This window comes from Sceloporus occidentalis, unplaced genomic scaffold (genome assembly GCF_023333645.1).
Source record: "Sceloporus occidentalis isolate IW3139 unplaced genomic scaffold, rSceOcc1.0.p SCAF_6, whole genome shotgun sequence".
In the NCBI taxonomy this organism is placed as follows: Eukaryota; Metazoa; Chordata; class Lepidosauria; order Squamata; family Phrynosomatidae; genus Sceloporus; species Sceloporus occidentalis.
In genome coordinates, this window is record NW_028316986.1 from 133,802,558 (window position 1) to 133,817,287 (window position 14,730).

The window sequence follows — 14,730 nt, forward strand, 5'->3', positions numbered from 1 at the left end:
GAGAGATCCAACAAAGTGCTATACAGGAAAACAGATCGCAAGATTTCTTTCTGTCAGTTCACATGAGTTCAGTAGGTTAAGTATAAGCCTAACCTCCTTTTGCAGGCAATGGCGGTTTTTTTGTTTTTGTTTTTTTTAATAGTTTGGATCTTTCAATTCATTTCCAGTTATTTTCTTTGAAAGCAGAAGTAGCATGACTAGCAGGAAAGTAATTGAGCACCTAATCAAAATTGAGTGAAAAATGCTTGAATATCCATTTTTGTAATGACTCAAGGAAAATGCAATGGAAGGTTTCTTGATGTTCATATTATCAGAATGATATGGAAGGAATCCACAAGGAAGCAGCTGCAGAAAGCCATGTAATGCATGTCTTATGACATCACTGTGGTTCAGTATTTTGGCATCTTGATGTTAGGAAATCATTGGTTGGAAGGCTGGAAAGGACCTCAGATGCAGATGCTTGGTTCACAATAGTAGCACTTTATGAATATACTTTTGTTCTCTCACTGGGTAAAGATTACTTTCAAATTTTCCCAACTTCAATGAGAATACGTGACCATTAAAACAAGACTTAATTAGCAGGGTGTTCCCTCCCCCATTTTGAAACTTTTGCAAAAAAAAAAAAAATGCACAGAATTGTTTGGCAGGAGAAGAATATATTTTGTAAAAATTACAATAGCCATGAGTTGAGAAACATCATAAATTTATCAATCCCTGCTTAAATTTTTCACACTTGTATGTAAGAATGAAACAAAGATTTTTTCAGGCCTCACATAGTCCAGGGTAGTTCTTCATAGTATTATTTATGGCAAATTAAAACACTTTTCTTTGCTTAGAAGATAAACATAAAGCAAATGCTGCTTCCCTCTGACTTAATTGACTTGGCTGGCAGCAGATTATCAACAGTCAGGTGTTTTAGTGTTTGGAGTGATAGATTTTGTGTTGACTGCAGCTTGTAACTGTAAACAAACTGTTCCCTGCAAATCTTTCCCTTCCTGCTTCCTATGTTCCTGCTTCCTATCAATTACGTCAGTAGACGATAACAAAATTTAGCTAGCTATAAATAGCATTTACCTTTAGTCTATAATTCTAGCCACAGTACCTTCTTGTTATTACTTACTCATTTTTCTTTCTGACTTAGATTTGAATAATTCATTGCAAAAGGGTTGATTTAATATAGAAACAAATAACAGATAACGGTATAGCTATGTGTGTATGTTAATACAGATATAATTACAGATAACAGATAAAGATATAGCTGTATATGCAAGAGTGTGAATGAAAATTTATCAGAGATTTCAGTGCCCTTTTCTGAAATGTTTTGATAATTGTCAATATAATTTCTCCCCCACCACCCACAGGACAAAGAATTGAGGGCATGTCCTAAAATAAGTATTCCCTGGTCTCCACTGCCTAGTCCTAAAATTGACATCCAAATCAGTAAGTTTACAGGATTGGATGTAAAAATGATTTCTGAGAGATGACAGCCCTCTGGTGGACACTCTGAACAATGACTGGTGTCTAAAGTACCCTGAATCTTCAGTTGGTGCAAAGAGCTGCAGCCAGATTGCTAACTGGGGTTGGCTACAGGGATCATGCACCTTCTTTGTTGCAACAGCTTTTTAATACAGTACTTTTTTAATATTAAAAAGGTCCTGAAGTGCAGAAAAAAATATTGGTCTTTTTGCTCTTGTGCAAAGGCAAAAAATTTTTTAACAGGGCACCACAACCTGTTTAATATACCTTTTATTGGCGAGGACAGGAACATTTGCAGATATTCTTTACCAAACTGAGAAGCTGAGCCACAAATTAGGAATTTCAGATCTCACTTCTGGTTAGGAATTTTCCAGGTAGCCTTAAGAACCACTGTCAGCATCATTCTCTCCCCTCCCTCCCCTGTACTGTTAGAAATAATAGCACCCAATTATCTTTCAGGGTTAGTGAGAGAATAATGCAGATGAAGCGTGTGCAAAAATGTGCAAATATCCTTGTTGCTGCCACACATAGTGACCATACCCTAGGGTTTTCTTGGCAAGTTTTGTTCAGAGGAGGATTGCTGCTATCTTCAGCCAAGTCTGAGAGAGTGTGACTTGCCCAAGGTCACTTAGTGAGTTTCAATGGTTGAGAAGGCATCTGAACCCTGGTTTCCTAATTTCCTCTTCCAAGCACTCAAACAGCCATACCCCACTGTCTGTCAAGCAAATATCTATTGTTATTAGTATATTATGATGATTATTTCTGCTGGATTATTTTGTATGGTCACTGAAAGTGTTTTCTTTCCAATCTCCCAGATTGCGTGACTTGGAGGGTATAAATAAATCACTAAAGTACTACAGGGATACTTACAGTGCATTGGATAATTGGATTAAACAAGTTGAAGAAACACAGCAAAAGTTCCAGGAAAACCCCCCTCAGAACAGCAAAGCTCTGGCTAAACAGCTAAACCAGCAGAAGGTACAAGATCAACTTAGGTTAATGCTCATCAGCTGCCATGGGTTTGAGCAGTGGCACAGCAGCTTGTAGCAGAACTGTGCTCCCACATGAAAAGAAAGTGAACCCAAATTGTCCAATTCTAGCCTGAAGTCTGTGCCCCCCCCCCAGCCTCTTCCAGGGGTTGCAGTTATCCTTTTTGTTGCAATTGGAGGTATATTTAGGAAACTGTTAATCTTTTCTAGTCTCTTGGGTCTTTTTTTCAAATCAGAAAATGAGCATGTGGTTACTTCCTGTGTTTTGGCGGGGAGAAGTCTTGTCTAGGCCTTAAAAAGGTAAATGGACTGCCCCCAATGTACCCTTGCAGTGAAATAGTCAGTAGCACCCCTGGACATTTTAGGGGCACAATCTTGGGAACCACACTTTCTCCATCCCAGCTTAATTCAGTGGAAGTAATAATGAGGCTGATGGTTTGCTCTTTCTGGCTTGAATTGAAGCCTCTCACAGCCCGATTACCCTGGGGCTGTGATGAACACATGCCGCGGCCCCAAATAAGAGTGGAGAAGATCACTCCTTTTGGGGTTGGATTTGGGCTATCTTAGGCAGCTCCGGGGCAGCTTCTGGGTGCTCCAGTGGTGTGTGTCATACAAATGTGACACCCCTAGAATGGCTGGAAGCTACCCCCATCTGCCTGTCTGTTTCAGACCCATGTCAGCATCTAAGCATATGTTGATATTGTGATATATTAAAATTCCCTTTTTAATTTTTTTTACAGATGCTAGTATCTGAAATAGAGATGAAGCAGAACAAACTAGATGAATGTCAGAAATACTCAGAGCAGTATTCTGCTGCAGTAAAGGTAAAGCTACATCCATGTTGATTGTCTGCTGAATTCTTCATGAAAATGTGAGCGTTGATCTGTATGCAGAATGGCAACATTCATTTTGCTATTCTTGAAACAGCAGCTTGTGTTCAGAAACAAGGGAATTTCATATGATACTTGAAGACCATTATGGCTTCTTTGTCCACAGCTGCTCCCACCCACTTTGACCATACTAATTTCAGGGAGTGTTTTGGCATGACCTCTAAGCACACAATCCCCCTAATCACTCAGAAATTTTACATGTTGCAAAAACGACATGGAACAACCTGTTTGTTCCCCAATGATATAAGTTAAATGGTGATTACATAGCTTTTTATAATATTCCAGCATGCTAAACTGCACTGACGTTACATATTTTTGTACAGAACCACCACAAAGACTCTTACCTTAGAACAAATAGCTTACAACTTTCCTGATTTTTCTTTCTCTTTTACAGGACTATGAATTACAGACAATGACATATAGAGCCATGGTGGACTCTCAGCAAAAATCTCCTGTGAAACGCCGAAGAATGCAGAGTTCCTCTGATTTTATTATTCAAGAGGTAGGTTTGTTTACTTGTTGGTTTGCAAGTCTGCTTTTTTGGATCAAGCCCTCACAAGGCAGCTCACATAATAGAGCATTAAAATTTTAAAATACAGTGTAAAAATCCAAATTACTCAAATATTTCCCCAGCACCTGTACCCATGTGGTGGTTGATTAGGATGACAACGACAATGATCATGATAATAAAAAATGCAGATATATTAAAATATGCAGCAGGAGGACAGATAACTAAATACAGGTTGAAAATGTAGCAGGTAGGGAAAAGAAAACATAATGGAAAAGATGAGTCTTTGAAGACTCTCTTAAAAATATTCCATTGACCATGCAAGCCAAGCCAGTTAATAGCAACAGTTTTTCCTTTAACTTGTACTGGATTCATTAGCAGCCGCTTCAGGCTTGTGGAACTGCAGTCAAGCCACCAGAATTACTGAGATTAGAGGGCAGGCTGCTCAGTGGGCATTTCTGTGTTCCTTCCCACAGCATTATCTAATATATTATTCTATTATCTTGAAGATAGCTTGTGTCATAGAGGTTAAATGCCAGTAGGTGTGAGCTCTATCCTAGGGCTCCAAGGCTCACTCAGCCTTCCATGCTTTGATGGGTCGGTGAAATGATTACTATAGGTTGAGTCTCCCTAAAATGTTTTGGGCCAGAAGTGTTTTGGATTTTGGATTTTTTTGGATTTAGGAATATTTACATATACATAATGAGATATCGTGGAAATGGGACTCAAGTCTAAACTAGACATTCATTTATGTTTTGTATGCACCTTCTACACATATATTTTATACATAATATTTGTAATCATTTAGTGTATGAACCAAAGTTTGTGTATACAGAGCCACCAGAAAAGCAAATGTGTCACTATGTCAGCTACTCATATGGACAGTTTTGGATTCTGGAACATTTTGGAATTCTGGATAAGAGATACTCAACCCATATTGCAAGTTATATGGTGCAGTAGGGTTATTTCAGTGCACAGTTTCATGTCTCTGAATATGATTAATTTTTTTTAGGGGCATATAACTGAAGGTTCGGGGGGGGGGGGGTGGCCACTTACTTGTAAAACATAAGATCTGCATGCAGAACATTTATCTGTGGTGAGAAGAGCCAGACATTAAAGAGAAAAGTACTTCTCAGTAGAACTGGTCTCTGCCAGAATGATTGCCCTCTTGCAATGGCGTGCAAGTGCAACGGGTAGTTGGGGCATCATCCCCATTGTTGTATATCATCACAGCTACCAGTTGCACAAGGAAGCCTTGGATGCCTCCCAGAATAAGTACTGAGAATATCAAATTGCTCATGGGATGATCTGTTAAATGATCCATTTGACCCTGTACGATTATGCTAATAATTTTAGGAATATTGTGTACAACTTAAATTAAAAAGTGGAAACCAATGAGAGAATTAAAAAAGAGAGAGATTAAATTGACCAGAGTTCCGATCCCAAGCTGTGATTATAATTAGTTTGGACAAAGGCATTTTTTTCCTTATCATTGTAAGTTCAACTATCAGTATTACAGATGTGAAAACAATTAAAGTGGAATGTAACCTGTGGATGAGAGGCAGAAAACAAAGAATGAAGCTATGTTTCTAAAGATGGCTGTAACCCTACAGTCTCTTTGGGATCCCTAAGCACCCCGCTCTAATGCAAGATACTGAATGATACCATTGCTTAAATAGAAAACTATTATAAAATGATTTATTGTGTGAGAGATTACAAGGTTAATTCCATGATGAATTGGCTTTTCATCTTTTATTCCTGAGAACATTTCCACAGCTGCTACTCCCAGAGCAGAGGGATGTCAACTCCACTCAACACCCTTTTAGTTACACTGAATATTTCAGGGATCTATTTACGTAACATGCGTACTTCTATTGTAGCTTTTATATTGTAACTCACAAAGACACAATAATGCATTGCTGAAATATGGGCTCTATTTTCCAAAGACCCCTTTTTTCTTTCAGAAAACATTGTGCAATGTTATTTTTTCTTAGTTTAAAAAAGGTACCACAGCATTTATGTATTTCAGCCTGATTAGTACGATTCCTCATTTTTTATTGCAGTTTATGGATTTACGAACCCGCTATACAGCTTTGATAACCCTGATGACTCAGTATATAAAGTTTGCAGGTGACTCTGTGAAAAGGTTGGAGGAGGAAGAGGTAAGTTAAAATGTTGTGAAAGAAACAATAAAGTAGTAAGCTAGAAAATACACATGTATGGGGAAACATGATGAACGTTCTTATGTCCTTGGTGAAAATAGTTGGGATCACATATGATTCTAAAGGGGTCATGTATGATATGAACATATTTTTAAAAATGGCTTGAAATTTCCATAGTTTAATTTGCAGTTTACCTTATTAGTTGTACAGCTATATTGTTAAAATTCTCTTGCAGGATATTCATTCTTTATGAGAATCTCCAAGGGAGAGAAAAACTAGTAGATGTCCAGTAAATCTGAGTCATACCTCAGTTGTACTGCCATACTTAAAAGTTATGGAAGGGATTTAAGGATGTGGAGTTGTTTTTATAGTGAGTTTTCATTTGTTTCAAGCACTTCTAATTTCCTTCATCATGTTTCTTTCTAATCTTGTATTCCATTAATAGAGTTAGAATCTCTGCTGTTTTTATTTGGCAGTTCAGTGAGTCACCTTGAGGATCAAGCAATATCGTGACATTTGAGTGGGTGGGCAAATTCATCTGAATTGTGCCTTTGGGCATTGAAGATACCTTAAAAGATCAGAGAAGTGTGAAAATTGCACAAAGCATTCAGTCACGCTTTTCAGATAAATTCTTCTTTCCCTGGCAATAGGCAATCCTTAAATTGTTTTTTCAGATACCCACAGGTTAAAAAACTAAGTTTAAGAAACTAGCATGATAGCTTAATTTGTGAGTAAATTACAGGGATGGGGAAACAATGTATGTCATCAGTTTCTAATTTGGTTGCAAATCTCCAAACAGCTTTTAAAATTTGGAAGTTGTAACAGTGACTTTGGGTTTCTGAAAGTGCAGGTTCTATTTCAAATACTCTAAAATATGTACTTTCAAATGTTTGAGATACCAGTCTCTCTGATGCCATTTATAATGTCATGACACAAGTAGATGAAAGCTATTTGAAGAAGGTAATCAGCTTGGACTGGGAGAAAATGTAAGGAGGATAAAATATGTAGGCACAGGAACTGATGAACTACTCTTGGAAGCAAGGATGTTACATAGAAAAGAAAGGCCGAGAAGAAGAGAGTAAACAATGAAAGAAAGAGGTATAGAAGTTACATTCAAAATCAAATCAAATCAAAGCAGTATAATACAAATCAATATCTTCAAAATAACTCCTAATCATTATTGAAATTGATAAAGATATTTTACCGGGGGAAAGTGATTCATTTGATTTGCTTAATTATTCATTCATCTATCTGTGGGCCGGATCCAAAATTAATTGCACTTGAAGCCGATTGGCTAAACTGATTTGGTTATGAGTTAGTCATGGCTAAATTAAATTGCATTGATTTCACTTGGTGTACTTTCAGTATGACTAAGATTGGATCCCATCCATGATAACTGTTCTCTTGATCTCTGGGTGACTGTTTGTAGTGTAGAATAACTAAAATACAAGTAGAATTCTCACTTTGAAACAAGCGAACAACAACAACACCGCTGTGGAATTTTAATATTTTTTTCAAACATCTCAATAGCAAATTTTACTCATTTATTAATTTATTAAAATTCTTACACCCTGCCCTTTATTGTGGAATTTCAGGAAAGTGTCAGATAAAACTGTGGAGCTAAATATGTCAAAAAGGGTTTAATAAAACTGTGTCTTGATCTGATGATGGAAAGAAACCAGCATTGGTGTCAGTTACAACTCCAAGGAAGGGAACATTCCACAACTGGGTTGCAATATGTTATGAACCTCTTGTGAAGTCTGGTCAGCCATCAGATCACCTTAAACTGCAGGGTGGGTGGTGTTTTCAGAATGAATTAGATTCAGTTAAGTAGGAAAAAGCATTAGTATCTCCTGGTAGATAGTGATAGTACAATAGAATGTAGGGTTAAAAACAACAACAACCCACTTTCTTTCATTTTAGAAGAAAATGAGCCTTAATTTTGTTTTATGTTCAGGAAAGAGTCAAAGTAAGATCTCACTATAATAGTTTGAATAATGATTATTCTTGAAGGACATGGGTAATCTTTTTGTTTTATAAAAACAACCATAAATCCATATTAGTTGATTTGTCATAGGTACAAAAACACTCTCATTTTCATAACTAACCATAAAATTCTGAAGTGCTGTATTCTTGCATGATGTGAAGCAAGGACACATGCAAGCAAGCTTCTGGGCATTATCTTCAAAACATGAAACAGCTGTTGTCCTGTGAGCCAAGGGATTCTTTTGGAGGACTACATTCGGTGAATCCCTTCGTGCAGCTTTTACTTTGCTCTAACTAGTGGTGGCTTTCTGGAGGTGACGGTTTTGGTGGTGGGAAGTACACACTCTGTGCCGCTTCTGTGCCATAGATGCAGTTTGTAAGTATCCACACCTGTGCATTAAAATTGCAGTCTATTTATAATTTTCTATTTACCTTTTTTTAAGAATAGTTTTTAATGTTTCTTGTATCTTGTTTCCCCCCACCAGAACCTGAAGAATAAGGAGGCACTTGTACGCATTGAATATTCTGATCTGGAGCAACAACAAAAGGCAGTAGTGAATGAGAACAGGAAACTTATGGAAAGGATAAAAGAACTTGAGGAGATGTTAGGGGAACTGAGGAGACAGAAGTTCCAGCTGGAAGAAGAACTTCCAAAAGCAAAAGAAGATGCAGAAAAACAAATGAAGGAACTGCAGAAGAAAATAGAAGAGATTACTCTTCAGAAAAGCAAGGCTGAACAAGAAGCAAAACGATACCGCATGGAACTGGATGATATTTTTAAGGAGAAAGAAGCTGCAGAACAGGAATTAGAACGTGTGAAACAGCTCACTTTGAAAGCTGAGGCTCAAAGAAGTATTGTTGAAGAAAACCTCAGGGCTTTCAGAATTCAATTAGAGGAAAGTGACAGGGTTAGAAAGACTTTTGAAGACCACTTAAGAAAGAAAGACACAAATCTTCAAGATTTGGAGCAGCAAAAGAAAGCATTAATGGAAGAGCTGAAGAAGAAAACTACAGAAGAGACAAAACTTATGATGCTAATTAAGGAAATGGAACGAGACCTTGAATTTCAAGGCAGTCTAGGGAAGAGCAAATTCAGAGAAAAGGAAATAAAAGAAGTTAGAAGGGAAATTACTTTAATAGGAAGAGAAACCCTGTTAGCAGGCTCTGACATTTTCAGAGAAAAGCAAGAAATAAAGACTATAGATGAATATCAGCAGTTGGTGCATGAATTAACATTTGCCAACAAAAAGTCTGAAAAAATAATTAAAGATTTAAAATATGAACTGAATGAGCTTGAACTGCAAAATGCATCCTCTGAAGAAAAGTCTCGCTTACTAAAAGAAAAATTAGATGAGGCCAATAACTCTCTCAGGTGTCTTAAGATAGAACTGGATCAAAAAGAACTGGTAGAGCAAGGATACATGGAGCAACTGAAAGAACTTGACAGGCAGCTGCAGAAGACCACAGGCAAAGCTGAAGAGGTAATGCAAGAGGCCATGGATCTTAAAAAGTTAAATATAAAATATCAAGAAGAGCTGAAGTCACTTCAGAAAGAAAGGGTCCAGTTAAAGAGGGAGCTGGAAGAGCTGGCTAGAATACATACACAAACTGAGATTACTATTCAACAGTTAAATGCTCAGATCAGTTCTCTTCAGCAAGAAAAGGTGGTTGCTGAACAGAGAACAATTTCACTTAGAGGGGAAGCAAGCAATCTGCAGGAACAAATTAGAAAGATGCAAGAACAATTGCTTCAAAAAACAAGAGAAGAAAAAGAAAGCCAGTTTAATATTCAAAGGTTGAAAGATGATTTAGCTGATAGTAAGCACATGGTAGAAAAATTAAAGCAAAAGGTTGAAGAGCTTAGTCGATCCAATAGTGAGACCAAAATAATGATGACTGAAGTGCGGACTGAGTCAGAGAAGATAATCCTTGAGAGACAGATTATTGACAGGAAAAATGATGAATTAAAAGCTTTGGCTGAGAGCTTCAAAGAGCAACTACGTGTCACAAATGAAGAACTGCACAAACAGATAATCGTCGAACAAGAGCATTTGGATAAAATCAAGAGCCTGGAAGATGAATTAATAAAAACAAAGGATTTAGCCACTGAGTTTAAGCAGAAATGTGACAGAGAGAATGCTTATAACATGAATGCTGAGATGGAGTTGAGAAACCTAAGTAGCCAGCTGAATACATTTAGTATGGAAATGAATATGAGTGAGCAGAAAATCCAGCAGCAGCAGGCCTATATTCTAGAACTCAATAACAAGATGAAGAAGTTGCAAGATGATTTCCATCAGAAGACTTTGGATGAGCAGATGGCACGCAAAAAGGTAGCTTTGCTTCAGGAAGAGTCAATTAAGTTTAAGCATTCTGCAGAAGAGTTTAGGAAGAAATTTGAAAAACTCTTGGAATCCCACAACATTGCCGAAAATGACATATCAGGAATAAGGATGGAATGTATTACTCTGCAGCAAGAAAGGCACATGGCTCAGGAAAATATCAGGATGTATAAGATTCAAATTGAAGATCTGCAAGACAAACTTCAGAAATGCCGCGAGCAGCTACAACAAGGGAAGCATGCTGAAATGGAATATTTGCATAAGTACCGTAAACTTGAAGAAGAATTACACATTCAGAAACGTGCAGTAGAGAACTTGAAGCACCAAATGGACCTGCAAAAAAGGGAGCACTGCAATCAGTTACGTATGTTTCAGAATGAGATCAACAAAAAGAACATACAGTTAGACTTTGGGTGGAAGGGAAATGGGTTTAGTTATTTGGGAGACACCTCCCCGAGAGAGTTTGAGCAACTTAACTTGTGTACAACCACTTCTCCTTTATTAAGAAGACGACAAATTGAGATTAGCAGCCCAGGTTGTAAAACTGAACAGCTGGTTGGACAGAAATTGCAAATGGTTGCCACTGACTCATTGCCACGAGAGAAGCCATACCAGATCTCTGGAATGGCGCACTCAATAGAAAATGGGATAACTCAACAATCCTATGCTGAGTATGTTTCCCAGACAAGTACACAGCTTGAGATAACTATTGATAAGAATAACCCTCTCACAAGAATATCAGAAATGGATAAATTGAGAGACAGCAAATTCCTCAGTTCAAGACATGAAGACGGTTATGAAATGGGATTAGGGAAACATCTGCATCCTTTGGAGGTACATTCTCCAACTTGATACTGAGTTTTCTTTCTCCTGTTTTCTGTCTCTTAATATTCTTTAATTCTTTTCTGTTCTACTTTTTTTCTACCTGATAAAACAGTATTCATATTTGTCAAAATGTTGTCCCTTGCAAGGGTTTTTAAAACCTATATATAGAAACCCTATGACCTGCGATGTTTTGATTCCAGTATTGAAGACTGGCCTATGTATTTAACTTTATAGTAGGTGAGCTTGATACGTTTCATGGATTGCCCTTGAAACTAAAGAACAATGATATATAGCCCACAGAAGTCTAAGGGTTATCATCATGATCGTATTACACACATATGTCTTGCTTCTGTTAGTGGATATGTGTTTCCCTAGGATGAATATAGAAGTGCAGGAATTAAATTACTCAGATTTGTATGATGTATTTACAGCTGAGCCCTGCAGCAAAATATTAATGTATATTCGCCCTCCTAAAAAGAATCCTCCTGTTTGGAGTTGTTCTTTTCCAGCTGTTCATCCCACTCTTGCCCCCTGTCTCTCTTTAATCAATAGCTACTAAGCATGCTCAGTCTTCATGCTGCCATTTGAGATTTTTCCCCTTTGGACAGATGTGTGTAAATAATGGAACTTCTCTAAGCATAATGATTCCCTTTCTTGTTTCTCATTGACCCTGTTTTGGCTACAGTCTCATTGGATTGAATGTTTGTGATCTTTATTAGAAATAATATGAACATTGTAGACACATTGCTCAATTGAGAAGATTGACATTCTTTTTAAACATCCTGCCTTTCTGTTCCATTTTCCTCTTCAAATGCTTTCCATATTGTCAATGTTAATAAAGTTGGCTGATTTATGGTGTTTATTGTTCAAATTCTACAGCTTTTCTCTGCTGTGGGCTAGATCAGTAATATCCTTCATAATGTCAAAAAATCCTATTTAAATGTAATATCCTTCATAATGTCAAAAAATTCCTATTTGCAGAAAGTGAACAACAAGCAGTATGGTGTACATGTTGAAGTGACTTCATTAAATCAAGAGAATGGCAAGAACCTGGGTAATGAAGGAAGACTCCTTCAGGGATACAGATCATCGGAAGGGTTTAGGAGTGAAGATATTTCAAAGATGGGTTCTATCTTAGAGGAAAAGCAAGCCAAGGAGGTTGATATAATTCCTTCTGAGTATGATAATATAAAATTTCAAGGTCTCCGACATGATGTAACTGCCAAGCAGCTGATTGAAGTCAAACTTCTAGACATGAGCACTGCTGAACAGCTCCATACAGGAAAGAAATCTGTGACTGAGGTTCAAAAAAATCTTGAGTTGTTTTTAACAAAGCCTACTGCCATAGCGGGATTGTACATTGAAACTAGCAAAGACAAGATATCATTTGCTTTTGCAGCTAAGCAAAGAGTACTTGAAAAATCTTCATTGCTAGCACTGTTGGAAGCTCAGGCTGCTACTGGTTTTATCATTGATCCCACAACTGGTCAAAATTACTCTGTTGATGATTCAGTCATCAAGGGACTTGTAGATCATGAATACAAAAACAGGCTTCTTGAGGCAGAAAAAGCTGTTTTGGGCTATCCCTTCTCTGGGAGAAAGCTCTCTGTGTATCAGGCAATTGAATCCAGAATATTGGAGAGACATAAAGGGAAAAATATTCTTGAAGTTCAGATCGCAAGTGGAGGAATTATTGACCCTGTGAGGAGTGTCCGTATTCCTCCTGAGGTCGCAGTACAGTTGGGCTTGCTGAATAATACCATTCTGAAATTTTTACACGAATCATCCAGTAATACAAAAACTTTTCAGAATCCTAATAACAAGCAGGCCATGTATTACAGTGATTTGCTGAAGTTGTGTTTGCTTGATCTAGATAGCAAATGCTTTCTACTTCCTGTTGGGGAGAGAAAAATTACCACTCCATCTGCAGAAAAAATTCATAAAATATCTGTCATTGACATTAAAATAGGATCTGAAATGACTTCATATGAGGCCTATAAAAAGGGCTTGATAGACAAAAGTACCTACCTTGATCTATCAGGACAAGAATTTCAGTGGAAAGAATCCACTTGCTTTGATTCCGATGGTAACTCTTACCTTGTGCTGACAGATCTGAAAACTGGAATGCAGTTTAATATTGATGAGGCATTAGCTGATGGTAAAGTGGACAGAACACTGGTCAGTAAATACAAAGAAGGGAATATTACAATCAATGAGTTTGGTGACATTTTGTTGAGCAATTCCAAACCACGTAGAGATCTGAACAGTCCCATTGCTGGTATATGGCTGTCTGAGACAAATGAAAGAATACCTGTTTTTAAAGCTTCTCGCAGAAACCTGGTGGATAGAACTACAACATTGAGATTCCTTGAAGCACAAGCCAGTACTGGAGGTATAACTGATCCCTTTACTGGCAAGAGATACAGTGTGGCAGAGGCCTTGCAAAGAGAGCTAATTGATGAGGCATCTGCTAAGCACATCAAGCAGTGTGAACTAGCCTTTACTGGGATTATCCATCCCATATCAAAGAGTATTATGTCAGTCACTGAAGCTATTAACATAAATGTCCTAGACAAAGAAATGGGCACTCGCTGCTTAGAATATCAGCATCTGACTGGTGGGTTGATAGATCCTAAATCTCATTCTAGATTGTCAATGGAAGAGGCTATTAAAAATGGTGTCATTGATGCTGTTACTGCTACAAAGATGAAAGATGACAAGTTCTACCTAAAAAGTATTACATGTCCTAAAACAAAAAGAAAAATGACATATAAAGAGACTCTTGAACAAGCTGTTTTTGACTGCCACACAGGGCTACGACTACTAGAAGCAGCTGAGCTAATTTCCTCGGGGATTTCTAGCCTGTATTTTTCTACACAGTGATCATTTAACAATTTGAGGCTGCCATCCTATATCAACATTCCTAGAAGCAGGCATGATATGTTGTTCTGTAATAATTTAAACAATCCATTTTAGTTAACTTATTCCCTAGAATATTATTGGGTTGTACAGTAGGACTCCTAAAAAATATTGAGACTGATTTCAAGGCAGGGCAGAGCAGAGCATGCTGATTTTGTGTACAGTACTCTGTGAGTTAGTGTTGCCCCATTACTGTAACCATGGTGCACATTTTTTCAAAGTTAAGCACATTTCTCTTTCATTGATTTCAGTGGAAGATTTAATACAATAATTAGTCTGTGTCGTATTGAAATAATTGGTACTTACATGTACAAGCTATATCTGGATTGTACTTCTCCTTCATAGAAGAGATATCAGCAATTTTCTGTGTATAAAAAGATAAATTTGGAAGCATTATGATAGGAATATCTTATAGTGGAGAGATTATTTTTGTTTTTGAGGGTGGGCTCCAAGGAGGGAGAGTTGGTTGTTCTTTCTGGAAAATCATCAGAAGTCACACAGTATGGCTTACTGCATTCATTTCAACATAACATGAAGTACAATCCACGAAACACTAATTGACTTAAAGTAGTGTGGCAAGTGTGATAATATTCACATTGAAATCAGTGGTGAGTGCTTACATTTGTGCTCAGA

General features: G+C 37.4%; 2 protein-coding genes across 2 annotated transcripts in view; both read left to right on the forward strand.

Annotated features, from left to right (window-relative positions):
* Window positions 1-14,730, forward strand: part of LOC149311412 (dystonin-like) — a 401,747-nt gene that overhangs the window by 215,072 nt on the left and 171,945 nt on the right. The window contains 5 exon segments of the mRNA XM_089531013.1: window positions 2,292-2,454; window positions 3,206-3,289; window positions 3,750-3,857; window positions 5,927-6,025; window positions 8,497-11,187. Of these exon segments, the coding sequence (XP_089387139.1) occupies window positions 2,292-2,454; window positions 3,206-3,289; window positions 3,750-3,857; window positions 5,927-6,025; window positions 8,497-11,187 (3,145 nt within the window).
* LOC149311414 (desmoplakin-like) lies at window positions 12,135-14,077 on the forward strand. The gene has a single exon (XM_089531014.1). The coding sequence runs from the start codon at window positions 12,136-12,138 to the stop codon at window positions 14,059-14,061; it is 1,926 nt and encodes a 641-aa protein (XP_089387140.1). The 5' UTR covers window position 12,135; the 3' UTR covers window positions 14,062-14,077.